General features: G+C 46.4%; 1 protein-coding gene across 3 annotated transcripts in view; it reads left to right on the top strand.

The window, feature by feature from the left end:
* The window catches only part of ADAMTS2 (ADAM metallopeptidase with thrombospondin type 1 motif 2), a 247,008-nt gene that overhangs the window by 201,804 nt on the left and 30,883 nt on the right, over window positions 1-14,321 (top strand). For all 3 annotated transcript variants that reach the window (XM_012538326.3, XM_049708447.1, XM_049708446.1), the window contains 3 exons: window positions 198-341; window positions 700-832; window positions 1,448-1,561. In XM_012538326.3, coding sequence (XP_012393780.2) covers window positions 198-341; window positions 700-832; window positions 1,448-1,561 — 391 coding nt within the window. The remainder of the gene's footprint in view (window positions 1-197; window positions 342-699; window positions 833-1,447; window positions 1,562-14,321) is intronic.

The following is a 14,321-nucleotide window of genomic DNA, read 5'->3' as shown; positions in this document are numbered from 1 at the left end:
ACCTCAGAGTGCCCCTGACTTTAAAGTTAGCTGGTAGCAAATGGGTACCACCTTGCTCAGGGCAGACCAAGCCAACTAAGGTGGGGGGGCAGCTCGGGGAGGTTAGGGGTGCCCTCTGAGCATTAGGGTGGGGTGGAGCTGACAGGTGAGTGCGGCCAGGTGAGGGTCCAGTGAGGCTGCCTTGTCTTCCCGCACAGGCTGGGCATGGAGCATGATGGGCAGGGCAACCGCTGCGGTGATGAGGTGCGGTTGGGCAGCATCATGGCGCCCCTGGTGCAGGCAGCCTTCCATCGCTTCCACTGGTCCCGCTGCAGCCAGCAGGAGCTGAGCCGCTACCTGCAGTGAGTACCACCTGTATCTCCCAAAGACGAACCCGAAGTGCCGGTCTCAGCGCCTCCAGCCTGAGGTGCAGGGAAGGGGAGAGGGGGACAGCAGTACGGGACGGGGGTATCCCATTGTTGGGGGCTAGGTTTTGGATGGAAAGTGGTTATGACAGCTGCACCTTTAATGGACGCCTGGTCCTGGGTAGCTTATGCCAAAGAAAACAGGTGCAGCAGGGAAACTGAGGCAGCACAGCCTAGGGCTGGGGTGTGCAGGCAGGCCCACCCCCGAGGCTCCATGAGGGGCCTCAGTTGCCTCCTGGGCTGGATGGCCAGTCCTGTTGAAGGCAGCTTGTGGCACCCATGTGTCCCCTCCCAGCTCCTATGACTGCCTGCGGGATGACCCCTTCACCCACGACTGGCCAGCGCTGCCCCAGCTCCCGGGGCTGCACTACTCCATGAACGAACAGTGCCGCTTTGACTTCGGCCTTGGCTACATGATGTGTACCGCGGTGAGTGTCGGAGCCCACGACACCTCCAAGGGCTGGGCGGGGGGAGTCTGCCCCAGATCGGCCTGGCTTCCTGGGAGGCGGCTGGTGTTGGGTGGCTCCCTGGCACAGAGTGGAGCAGCCCTCCAAAACAGCAGCCTCTCCCTCCATACCCACTGGTCTTTCCCCAGTCTGCACCCAGTGCCCTCCTGGCTGGCCCAGACATGGCTTTAGGAGGGATTGAGGCAGTGGAGTGTTCAGCAGGTGAACAGCGGGTGCTCATGGGACCCTGCAATGACCGCCCCTCCTGCCTGGGCCAGAGGAAGGCCACCAAGCCTTCATGCCAAGCACACTTGTGCCCAGCTTTCTGTCCAGGCTCCGTGAGAGGTGCAGCCACCAAGGTCTGGAGGCCGGGGAGACCGAGCAGCCTGCAAAGATGTGAAGCACCGTACTGTCTGCTCGAGGTCCTCACAGCCCCAGAATCACACAGAGCTCAGGGCACCACACAGGCCTGTCATGGGTGGAGAAGTCATTTCTGGCTCTGCAGCAGTGCAAGAGGACCCTGGGCGACAGGGCGGCACCCCTGGAGGGTCCCTGAAGTGGGAGGTGGCCTGGCTAGCTGCTGGTGCTCTCTTCTAGTTCCGGACCTTTGACCCTTGCAAGCAGCTGTGGTGCAGCCACCCTGACAACCCTTACTTTTGCAAGACGAAGAAGGGGCCTCCCCTGGATGGGACCATGTGTGCACCTGGCAAGGTGAGTTGGGGCAGAGGGCAGGCACTGTGACATGCACAGATCTCCAGAGACAGGCCCTGCAGGGCCCTCGGAGTGGGGCCAGGGGTCTTCTCAGGGGACCCCTTCCTCATTTCTAACAACCCCACCCTCCACAGCTTCTGCCCCGTGCACTCTTTCTTCTACGGGAGGGAACCTGGTGTCTCAGAGTTCCTCAATGTGCTTCAAGCCCCACTGCAGGAATCCCCTCCTCTGAGGACCAGTTTCAGGGTTCCAGCAGCCTTCCATCTCCCCCTGCACACTATGGGTGACTGGGTCACCTCCTCTTGAGGCCAATATTGGCCAACATTCTGGTGACCACGGGATCCTCAGGCCCAACATCAGGCTTGGCCTTTCTATCCTCTGGCGCCTTGGTGTTTGGTCCCTGGTGGGCAGACTTGTCCCTGGAGGTAGCTGGATGGCCACCCACCAGCGCCTGCCTGCTGCCCCAGGCCCTCTTCCCACCTTCCCACCTCCTACTTCCAAAGCAGCAGAACAAAGGGCTTCTCCTTCCAGTCCAGACTCGGGCCTGATTCTCATTGGTTCAGATGAAATCGCACTCCCACTCCTCCGCCAAGCACTTGCTAGGGGGCTGGCTTATGCAGGTGAGCCTAAGCCTAATCCAGGAGGATTCAGCCCAGGGAAGACACGCAGACACAGCAGCACCCAGTGAGGTCCAGGAGAGGACTCCAGCACATGTCCCCCAGAGTCAGGCCTAGAAAGGCACCCAAACCCCCTGAGCCTGAGGTTCCTACACCGCAGGTCTTAAATTCTGCTTTATTTTAGAAGCCCTGGCAGAGCTCCTTAAAGTTATGGATTTCCAGGTCCACCCTGAAGATTTTGATTGGGGATGAGGACTGAGAATTGTTTTGTTTGGTTCTTTATTTGTAAAATTATGGTAAAGTTCACATAACTTAAAATTCATCACTTTAACCACTTTCAGTGGCTTTTAGTACCTTCACAATGTTGTGCAACCATCACCACTATCTAGTTTCCAAAACTTTTCATCACGCCAAAGAGAGACTTCATTAAGCAGTGGCTCCCCATTTCTCTCCTCTCTCCAGCTCCTGGAAACCACTAATCTGCTTTCTCTGTCTATGGGTTTGCTTATTTTGGAATTTCATGTAAGTGGAATGATACAATATGTGCCTTTTGTGTCTGGCCTTTTTCACTTAGCATAATAACTTCAAGGTTCATCTGTGTTGGAGCAGATATCAGTGCTTCATTCCTTTTTGGGGCCAAATAACATTCCACTGTATGGATAGACCACATTTGTTTATCGTTTGATGGACATTTGGGTTTTTTCCACCTCTTGGTGTTTGTGAATAGTGCTGCTAATGAACATTCATGCGTATGTTTCTTAGAAGACATGGGAAACGGTATTTTTAAGAGATGCCCCGGGTGATTTAGCTGTGCCCCTAGACTTAATGAACTGTCAGAAGTTGGAAATGAAATGTTGTTAGAAATACTCCAGGGACTTAGTAATGCCAGAACTGACCTCGTAGCCCTGCTCCCCACAGGAGCTCGAGGGAGGGAACGGGGCCCCCAAACATTTGCTATAACCCCCGTGGGGAGCCCAGTAAGTGCTAAACTGATGAATGAGACTAGCTCAGCATGGCCTCCTTCCCCGGTCTGCCCCTCCAAGTCCAGCCCTGGGTGGAGAGAAGGAGTGGGAGCAGACCCTGCACAGTGTGCTCGCCCAGGGGTGTGTGTGGCTGGTCTTCACCCACAGGACCACTGACCACTACAAAATGTGGGCCAAAGAGTGCCTGACCGCCAGCTGATTGGCCCACTTCTCCTGGGCGGGGTTGGGGTCTGGTGAGGAAGGTGGGCAGATGTGGCCAAAGTACCCTTTCTCACAGAAAACACTGACTCAGTGACGACCTTTCACTCTTTTTGGTGGTAGGACCCTTAGTTCATTTAGCCCAGTAAAAACCCCATCATTTTATGTATTAAAAAACAGTCTTGTGCTGATTGAGGGGGTGGAGATGGGGCTTAGCTCAGCCTGCCCTCGTGCACAAGGAGCATAGGTAGAAAGCTGACCTAGGTGAGGGATTCCTTGTGTGTGTGTGGAGTGGGGCTGGAGGGGCAAAGAGAGAGAGGAGGATGGGAAGGGGGAGAGAGGAGGACGGGAAGGGCACCTCCCGGGGGGCCTATCAGAATCCTCTGCCTCTATGAGTTTCTTATTGCAATGTAATCTTATATTTGGAAAGCAATCATCCTTTGTCTCTCCCTTTCCTGCAAGAACAGCCACAGGGCCCAGGAGAGAGGAGAGGCAGAAGGGAGCAGGGGGAAAGTCTAGGCAGGTTGGAGAAATAGCAGGTCATCTCAGGGACCAGGGCTTTGCCAAGCTCAGCTGTCCCTTTCCGTCCCTCTCTGCCCCCATTGCAAGACCCCTGGCAGGGGGTCACACAGCACTCAGGCTCTGCCTGGGGTCCTCATGTCCACAGTGGGTCATCCCAAGCGCATTCTCCCCTCTTGGCCTCCAGCACTGGATTATATCCCTGCTTACTCACAGTTTCCTACACCCACCATTTCCCAGAGACGGAACAATGTATCTGTATTCCATCCGCAGAGATGACCTGGGGAGAAGGAACAAAACTACAGACGAGCCAACTCCACTGCCTGCCCCTCAGTTGGATGGCTTTTTCATTGTCTGCCTGGGTTCCCACAATGGGGTGTGAAGGGTGCAGAGTGCATGTGTTGGTGAGATCAAGTGGAGAGGGATGAGGGCCAGTGGGCACACGGCTTTCTCATGGAATCAGGAGTTGTGGGCAGGCGTGTTTGGCTGAGAGGGGAGAGGTGAGCTCGTTGCTCTTGGACATAGATGTGGGCAGCGGACCTGAGGATTAGGCTGATTAGTCACCTCAGCTTCATATCCATCCATCCATCCATGTGTCAGGCTCCCTCTGCCTCCATCAGACCTCGCTGTCTGTGGGGGTTGGCCACGAACGTGACGAGGCAGCCATGACATGGTGGTGAGGAACGGGTTGGGGAGGGGCCTGTCGGGAGCTCAGAGAGGCTTTCTGGTCAGCGGCCCCAGCCAAATCTCAAAGGGTGGAGAGACGTGGGACCAGTGCTTCAGGCGGGGGGACCTCATTGGGCGGGAGCATGATGAGGACGGCTGGGGAGGGTGGATGAGAGGAGCATGATGTTTTAAAATATAATGTGTCAGTAGAAAAGTTGAGGTACAGTAGGGCCAACAGATCAAGACAATTGCCATTGACAAGATAGTGTGTTCCTCACAAATCCCAAAGGGAGGGGCCACACCACACCGTGGCGGGGGGGCGGGGGGGGCTCTCGGGCACACAGGGAAGCATCAGGATCAGTTGGAGAGCAGAGGGCGGCAGGAACTTCAGTTTCTGCAGAAAGGAATGGCAAGGCAAGGTAAGCAGGCTTAGGTTTGGCTGCTGTGAATAATTGCAGTGCGCTCTGGGCCATAGGGGCTGCCCCTAGTTGTCTGGTACCTGACTGGCCCTGGAGTGATTAGGATGGAGGATGGTGGCCTGGAATTTAGGAGCCCTGATGAAGGAGGTGGCTCTGTGCGCTCTGGATTGATTGGTTTGCACTTGAAAATTGCACTTGTGGATGAGTTGTTTACTATTTCTAGGAACTGGCTAACCCTGGGAGGGACGGTGCCCCCAGGGTCAGCAAGGCCCGGAAGTTGAAGCATCAGAATCCAGAAAACAAAAGACCCGATTAACACACACGGCTCCGCAGGAGACTGGGTGATGGTGGGAGAGAGGGAAGGACTGATTGAACTGATGATGGCTGTTCCTGAGCCTGCTTCATCACCTGCCCTGTCCAGGGTGCTGGGGACATGGCTCAGATCTGCTCTCAGACAGGTGCACCCTGTGGCCACACAGTGTATGCCCTGGATACCCTGGAGGCAGGGTCAGGCCAAGCACAGAGGGTCCCCCCAGGTGCCTCTACCCTGCAGGCCAGGCTTGTGGGCTCACCTTGCCCTCCTTGCCTGAGCCAGGGTCAGGGTCATGGGCGGGGTGCAGATCCAGCTGGGTCAGGATGGCTCCTGCGTCAGTGTGTCTTGTCAGGGAAGAGTCCTTCACGTGTCTCACATTCACCGGCAGTGTCTTGGGGAAGAAACGCCCACCCTAAGTTTTCATGAATTCAGAAGGACTGTTTCAGAAACATGTGCCACGGTGCTTATCCAGAGTGCAGAGGCCCTGTGATGCCCCATGTTTTGCTGCATAGTCGAGAACTGGCAGGCAGGCCTAGCAACAGGGACAGCGCATGGGCTGGGCATGGGAGTTTAAGCCCTGGGTCCTCCCTCCTCATTGTGTGACCTTGAGCCATCCTTTACCCCTCGGGTGAGTCACCTAAGTGTCCAACTCAGTTATCCTCACATCCCAGGCTCCTGGCACATGGTACCAGCTTGGGACATGCTGGCGGGTGGAGAACGGAAACCCAGGATCACAGTGGTTCAGAAATGCTAAATGTGCACTTCCTGAAAAGAACAGTCTGCCTTTCAGGCTTTCAGACCAAGCTGGCAGTGTTCCCAGCCCTGCTTAGGTGCACCAGCGCTCTCCGTGGTACTTATCCTGGTACCAGAGGCAGCCCTGGTCAGGATTGTCCATGGGTACGTGTGGGCTCTGAATTCACTCATGACATGTGACTTTGTGCTTTTAAATGTTTAAACCTCTCTATTGGATGAAATATTTGTAGGCATTTAAACATACGTTTATAAAGCATTTTAATAATATTAAACATGTTTCTTTTATAATAACACTGAGGCATCAGAGTATAAAATTGTTCATTTGGGATAATTGCACTCTTTTAAATGCTCATCATCATCCAGGAGTAAATAAACCAAATATTAGAGGGACAGCTTCTGCATGGTGGAATTAAGGGTGATTTTCCTGTCTTTCTGCTTTGCCTTGTTTTCATATTTTCTACAGTGCATGTGTGTTGCCTCTGTGCGTTTGGTTGGACCCAAGTCTGCGGAGGAGGTGATCCATCACACCATAGGCCTGTGGAGTGTCCTGAGTTGTCCCATGCCCAGCTCCCCATTTACAAACTGGGGACCAATTTGTTCAGTGGGGAAAGGGGGACCACTATGTGGCCTCCGCCATCCCCCCGGCCCTTGGTTCCCATGCCCACCAGTGATTTAGAGGCTGGACCCCGTCACAACCTTCAGAGGTGCCAGGACCCTTCCCATCCTCTTTGTCTTAGTCGATGGGGGCTGCTATAACAAAAAGCCAGAGACTAGGGTGGCTTAAACAACAGACACTTATTCCTTACAGTTCTGGAGGCTGGAAATCCGAGATCAGGGTGTCGGCGTGGTCGGATTCTGGTGAGGGTTGCAGACTGCCATCTTCTCTCCCTGTCCTCACATTTTGGAGAGGGAAATCATCTCTCTCTTGTCTTCTTTTAAAGGCACTAATCTCATTCATGAGGACTCCACCCTAATCACCTCCCAAAGGCGCCACATTCTAATACCATCACTTTGGGTTTAGGCTTCAACATGTGAATTTTGGGGCACACAAATATTCAGTCCACAGCATTCCCCTGCCTGGGCCCTCCTCCTTTCCTTCCAGCCCTCCCCTTGCTCCACCAGCTGAGGGGGACACTAACAAGAATTTCTGTGTGTCTTTCCCTTCCCTGGTTGAGTGAGGGGAGCTCTGAGGTGAGAGATGAGGTAACTGTGGCCCGGGAAGGATGTGAACAGCATCACTGGTGACCTGGAGCCAGGCCTGCCGGACCCCAGGTAGCTCATGACTGTGCTTGTTGGCCATGTGCCCGGGTGCCCAATCTGGTGGTGGTGGAGCTCTTGATCACTTGCCCAGAGCCCGGGAAGGAGAATCCAGGGAATGGCAGCCTCTGCAGAGCCTCCTGTGGGCTCAGACTGGTGCAAAGGCAGGCCTGGTTGGGAGGAGTGAGAGGCCTGTGTAAGGAAGAAGAGGCAAGGTGGGCTCCCAAGCAGAGAGGTGCACAGATCTAGGGAGACAAGAGCCGAGAACCAGGAGGGATACATGGGAGCAACGTGGGCATGGAGACGGGAGCTTGGCTGCCCTGGAAATGGGCTCTGAGACAGAGATCTGATGGCAAGGTGTTTCCTGCGGAGCATGCTCAGTATCAACACCTGCAGAGAGAGAGAGTCATTGAACAGTGGTGTGGTCAACGTAGGTTCAGCCTACCCTGCCCGGCGCTCCGGGCTGGCCTTTCAGAGTTGTCCCCCACCTTGACTTCTGGCCGTGGCTGTCCCCAGGAAAAGGGCATGACTCCGGGCTAGGCAGCTGTCTTTGGCTGAGGGCATCTCCTATAAAGGGATTCAACTGTCAGCCATGAGCAACAAGCAGCTCTCCACAGCTGGGGGAGTGAGCGTCTCTGTTCTGCAGGGGGATCCCTGCATTACTGCAGGGGTGGGGAAGGAAATGGAGCTAGGGCTTCTTTCGCAGAGGAGCTCCCAAAGGCAGCGTGGTCTGTTCAGAGAGCAGTCAGTGCTCCCGTGCCTGGTGTGGCAGTGGGAGATGGAGCAGGGTTGGTGTGTAGGAGCCAGGCCACAGGGCTAGTCTAAATCCTGCAGCAGTGGGGAACCCCAGAAGGTTTTGAGAAGGGAGCAGAGATGGGTTTACCATGAAGCTGACGATGTATGAGCTTCAGGGCCCCATACTTGCATAAGCCCCTTCCAGGGCCCTGGGACAGGTCTCACAATGTGTTCACATGGTCATATCTTTTCACTGACCATAATCAATTAGGATCACTCCTCCTTCCCCTCTGATACATTTCTCCTGTTGACATTAGAGGGGCCGTGGGTGTTTTGTGGCTTTGGCTAAGGATAAATTGGATTTGGGGTATATTTATTGGTTTATTTACATGGTTTTTAGTACCTTATGTGTACGGTTAGGTTGTTGTTTCTATACAGGTGTAAGAATAGCTTCTAGAAATACTCTTACTGCCTCTGTGCCAACTCACCCAGGGTTGTTGCAGAATATGTGCTGTGTTTAGCACAGTCTCCTCAATTGATTGGAGAAAAGGGGCCTCACATATACTAGAGGTTGTGATTACTTCTATCTTTGCAATAGTTTGTTTTCTTTTAGGGTTTGTCTTGTAGATGGGACACTAACACAGATCCAACTTGGATACTTCTTTGGAAATGCTAAGTTTAATAAGATGGTTCGTTTATTTAAAAACTGTCCAGACCTCCAAACATACACATTACAAAACACAAGGAGCACTAAAAATAATTTTCAAAGTCCAGGAGAGAAACCTGAATGCAGATGGGATGCAAAATGTTTATTCAAAATGTTGATAAAGCTGTTACTAGTTTAACTGCAATTTTGAAAGTTGTTTCAGAATGCTTCAATAAAGTAAGGGAGAAACGACAGACTTCTGATTTAGATATATGTATAAAGATACCTTCTTTTACCATTTTCAAATATATTTATTAAAGAAAATTCAGATAAAAATCAGTAGAAAATAAATAGAAGTTTAAAGTGAGTAAAGAAATCAGTAGCAATAAATCTGACTTCAAAAATTTAATTATAACGAAATAAGTTTTCAGATCAAACTAAAGCATTCATTAGGAGGAAGAGATAAATATCAAAGCGAAATAAGTAACAGGCTCTTGAAGCATTTAACAATGCAGTTAATGAAGAGGAGGGAATCAGATGAACACATTGGAAAAGCATTTAAATTTCTTTCTGATTTTGACATGAAATGTTGACAACATCAAAGGCAATGTAAAGCTCAGAATATTGCCCCTACAATAAGAATGTTGACAGCAACAGTTACTGAGTTGCTAATCCAAAAAGCATTTTAAATCAAGCTCTGACCAAGAAAACCTGAAATACCCTGAAATCCATATCCAGAAGCACACTAGATAGCAAATTTGATCATCTACATGTTCACATAACATCACCAATAACTTCTCTAAATTACTGAAAATTAAAAAATATTTTGCTCAACCTTCTAGAGCACACATACCAACCCCACCTGCCACCTGTTTTATTTTCCCCTAACAGTTTCATCAAGATGTGACTCACATATAAATTCACCCATTTAAAATGTACAGTTCAATGGTTTTCAGTATATTCACAGAGTTGTACAGCCATCACAACAATCAAATTTTGGAACATTTTTGTCACTCCAAAGAGAAGCCCCGTAACCATTAGCAGTCACTCCGATTCATCCCCCCTCCCCCTTAATCCTCGGCAATCACTAATCTACTTTCTGTCTCCTTAGATTTGCCTCTTCTGAACGTTTCATACAAATGGAATTGTACAATGTGCATCCTTCTGTGACTGGCTTCATTCAGTTAGCATAATGTTTTCATGGTTCATCCAGGTTGTATTATGTGTCAGTACTTTATTCCTTTTCGTTGCTCTATAATAATTCATAGTATACATATACTGTTTTTTATTTATCCATTTATTAGTTGATGGACATTTGAGCTGCTACCTCTTTTCAGCTATTATGAGAAATGCTGCTATCAACATTTGTGTTCAAGTTATTGCGTGGATGTATCATTTTTCTTGAATATGTGTCTAGGAGTGGAATTGTTGGCTCTTATAGTAACACTATTTTTAACATTTTGAGAAACTGCCAAACTCGTTCCCAAAGCAGCTGTACCTTTTTACATTCCTACTAACAATTTCTCCACGTCCTCACCAAACCTTATTACCTGTGTTTTTATTATAACCATCCCAGTGGATGTGAAGTGTTATCTCATTGTGGTTTTGAGCACCTTTACATGGACTTAATGGCAACTTGTATATATCTTTTTTGGATAAATGTCTATTCATTATCCTTTGCTTATTTTTTAATTGAGGTATCTTTTTATTATCAAGTTATAATCATTCTTTATACATTCTGGGTACAAATCCCTTATCAGACTGCTCAGATATATGGTTTGCAAATATTTTCTCCCATTATGTGGGTTGTCTTTTCACTTTCATGATTGTATCATTTGATGTACAAAAGCTTTTAACTTTGGTGAAGTCCAATTTAGATATTCTTTCTTTTGTCACTCGTGTTTTGGTGTTGTAACTAAGAAACCATTGCCATTAGGTCAAGAAGATGTATTCCTGCTCTTGCATTTGGATCTATGATCCATTTTCAGTTAATATTTGTGTAAGGTGTAAGGAAGGAGTCCAGCGTTATTCTTTTGCATGTGAATATCCAGTTGTCTCAGCACCATTTGTTGAAGAAGCTATTCTTTTTCCATTGAATCACTTGGTACCTTTGTTAAAAATCAGTTGATCATATGTAAAGGTTCTTTTAGGGACTCTGCATTCTGTTCCATGAATAATTTTGTCTGTCCTTATGGCAGGGCCACACTGTCTTGATTATTGTAGTTTTGTGGTAAGCTTTGAAATACAGAAGTCTGAGTCCTTCCACTTTGTTGTTTCTAAAGATTGTTTTGGCTATTTCTGATCCTTTGACATTTGATATGAATTTTAGGAGCTGTTTCTCAATTTCTGCAAAATTCCAGCGTAAGTGTTGCACTGAATCTACAGATCAATATGGGGAGTACAGGCAACCCTCGTTTTATTGGACTTTGCTTTATTGTGCTTTGCAGACATTACATTTTTTTTTTTTACAAATTGAAAGTTTGTGGCAGCCCTGCATTATCAGTTGATGGTTACCATTTTTTAGAGATTAAATATTTTAAATTAAGATATGTACATTTTTTAGCGATAAAATATTTTAAATTAAGATATGTACATTGTTGGGCTTCCCTGGTGGCGCAGTGGTTGAGAGTCCGCCTGCCGATGCAGGGGACACAGGTTCGTGCCCCGGTCCGGGAAGATCCCACATGCCGCGGAGCGGCTGGGCCCATGAGCCATGGCCGCTGAGCCTGCGCATCCGGAGCCTGTGCTCCGCAACGGGAGAGGCCACAACAGTGAGAGGCCCGCGTACCACAAAAAAAAAATATATATATGTACATTGTTTTTTAAGACATAATGACACACTTAATAGACTACAGTATAGTGTAAACATAACTTTAACATTCACTGGGAAACCAAAAAAATTCATGTGACTCTCCTTGTTTTGATATTTGCTTAATTGTGGTGGTCTGGAACCGAACCAGCAGTATCTCTGAGGTATGACTGTGCTGCCATATTAAACTCTGATCCATGAACATGGGATGTCTTTCCATTTACTTAGATCTTCAGTTTCTTTTGACAATGTTTTGTAGTTTTCAGTGTACTAGTTTTGCATTTTTTTCTTCAATTTATTCCTAAGGTTTTTTTCTTTTTCTTTTTTTTTGATGCTATTGTAAATAGAATTGTTTTCTTTTTTTAACTCAAAATACTTCTAATTTCTTAGTTGAATTACAATGTTATGTTACTGCTGTACAGCAAAGTGACTCAGTTATACAAATATATATATATATTCTTTTTCATATTCTTTTCCATTATGGTTTATCACAGGATATTGAATATAGCTCCCTGTGCTATACAGTAGGACCTTGTTTATCCATTGTATATATACCAGTTTGCATCTGCTAATCCCAAACTCCCAATCCAACCCTCTCCCACCCCCCTCCCCCTTGGCAACCACCAGTCTGTTCTCTATGTCCCTGATAGAATTGTTTTCTTAATTTCATTTTCAGTTCATTCATTGCTAGTTTATAGAAATACAATAGATTTTTGTATATTGACCTTGAATCCTGCAATCTCACTGAACTTTTAAAATTAACTTTAATAGTTTTTTAGTGGTTTCCATAGGACTTGCTATATAGAAGGTCAATTCATCTGCAAATAGAGATAGTTTTACTTCTTCCTTTCCAATCTGGATGCCCTTTACTTCTTTTTCTTGCCTAATTGTCCTGGCTAGAACGTTCAGTACAATGTTGACTAGAAGTGGTGTGATCAGACACCCTTGTCTTGCTTCTGATTAGGGGGAAAGCATTCATTCTTTTACCATTAAGCATGATGTTAGCTGGGGTATTTCACTGATGTCCTTTATCAGCTTGAGGAACTTCTAGTCCTGTCTTTTGAGTGCTTTTTTCAGGAAAGGATGTTGGATTTTGCCAGTTTTATCTTTTGAGTCTTGAGGTAATCATACAGTTTTTCCTTTATTCTGATGATATGGTTTATTACATTGATTGATTTTCAGATGTTAAACCTTGAATTCCTAGGATAAATTTCACTTGGTAATGGCGTATAATCTTTTACTATGGATTTGATTTGCTAGAATTTTGTTGAAGAATTTTTAAGTCTATTTTCATGAGATATTGTTCTGTAGTTTTTGTCTTTTGACATCTTTGATTTTTGTATTGGGGTAATATTAGCCTCATAGAATGAATTGGGAAAATCTTCTCTTCCGTTTTTTGAAAGAGTTTTTGAAGGATTGTATTGATTTTTTTAAGTGTTTGGTAGAATTTATCAGTGAAGTCATCTGGCTTTGGCTATTTTTTGTGAGAAGTTTTAAATCACTAATTCAATCTCTTGTTATAGGTCTATTCCAATTTTTAGATCTTATTAAATCAGTTTTGGTAGTCTGTGTCTTTCTAGAAATTTGTCCATTTCCAGAACTCTGTCTTTTCATGTGGATTTGAATTATTCTCTGGTGTCACTTGCTTTCAGCCTAAATAGCTCCCTTTAGTATTTCTTTTTTTACAGTTTTATTGGAGTATAGTTGATTTACAGTGTTGTGTTAGTTTCAGGTGTATAGCATAGTGATTCAGTTATACATATACATATATTCATTCTTTCTCAGTTTCTTTTCCCATATAGTTTATCATAGAATATTGAGTAGAGTTCCCTGTGCTATACAGTAGGTCCTTGTTGGTTATCTATTTTATATATAGTAGTGTGTGTATGTTAATCCCAAACTCCTAATTTAGTATTTCTTATATGGTAGGTCTGCTAGGGATGAATTCTCCCAGTTTTTGTTTATCTGGGAATATTTTTATTTCACTTTCATTGTTGAGAGGTAGTTTTGTTGGATATGATTCTTGGTTGACACCACTACCTCCGGCCTCCATTATTTCTGATTAAAGTCAGCTGTTAATCTTATTGGGCTTCCAGTGAGTCCTTTTGCTTCTTTTGACATTTTACCTTTGTCTTTCTATATTTGACTATATTGTGTCTGGGTGTGGATTTCTTTGCATTTAACTTACTTGGTTAAATTTCTTGGATGTGTATGTTAATGTTTTTAATCAAATTTTGGAAGTTTTCAAACATTATTTCTTTGAATATTTTCTACTCCTTTCTCTGTGTCCTCTCCTTCTGGCACTTTTACTGTGCACATTTCAGTGAACTTATGGTCTTCCATGTTTCTCAGAGGCTCTGTTCATTTTTCTTTATTTTTTTCCCCCTCTTCTCTTCAGATTGCATAATTTCTATTGATCTATATTCAAGTTCATGGAGTCTTTTGTCAGCTCAAATCTACTACTGAGCCCTCTAGTGAATTTTTCATTTGTTTTTTTACTTTTAAACTACATAATTTCTTTTTCTTTTTGTTTGTGTTTTTTTAGTTTCTGTCTCTTTCCTGATGCCATTTGGTGAGGCATTGTTCTTTAGACATGGTTTCCTTTTGTTCTTTGAACATATTTATAACAGCTATTTTGAAATTTTTGTCTGCTAATTCTAACATTTGGGACTCCCCAAAGGCAGCTTCTGTTGCCTGCTTACTTTCCTGTGTATAGATTTCACTTTCCTGTTTCTTTTCACGTCTCAGAAATTTTTGTTGAAACTGGACATTTTAGATGATACATTGAAGAAACTCTGGATAGTGATTCCCCTAGACCTTGTTGTGCTGTTGTTTGCTTGTTTAC

This window comes from Orcinus orca, chromosome 3 (genome assembly GCF_937001465.1).
Source record: "Orcinus orca chromosome 3, mOrcOrc1.1, whole genome shotgun sequence".
Taxonomy (NCBI): Eukaryota; Metazoa; Chordata; class Mammalia; order Artiodactyla; family Delphinidae; genus Orcinus; species Orcinus orca.
This window is presented reverse-complemented; position numbering and strand designations above follow the sequence as displayed.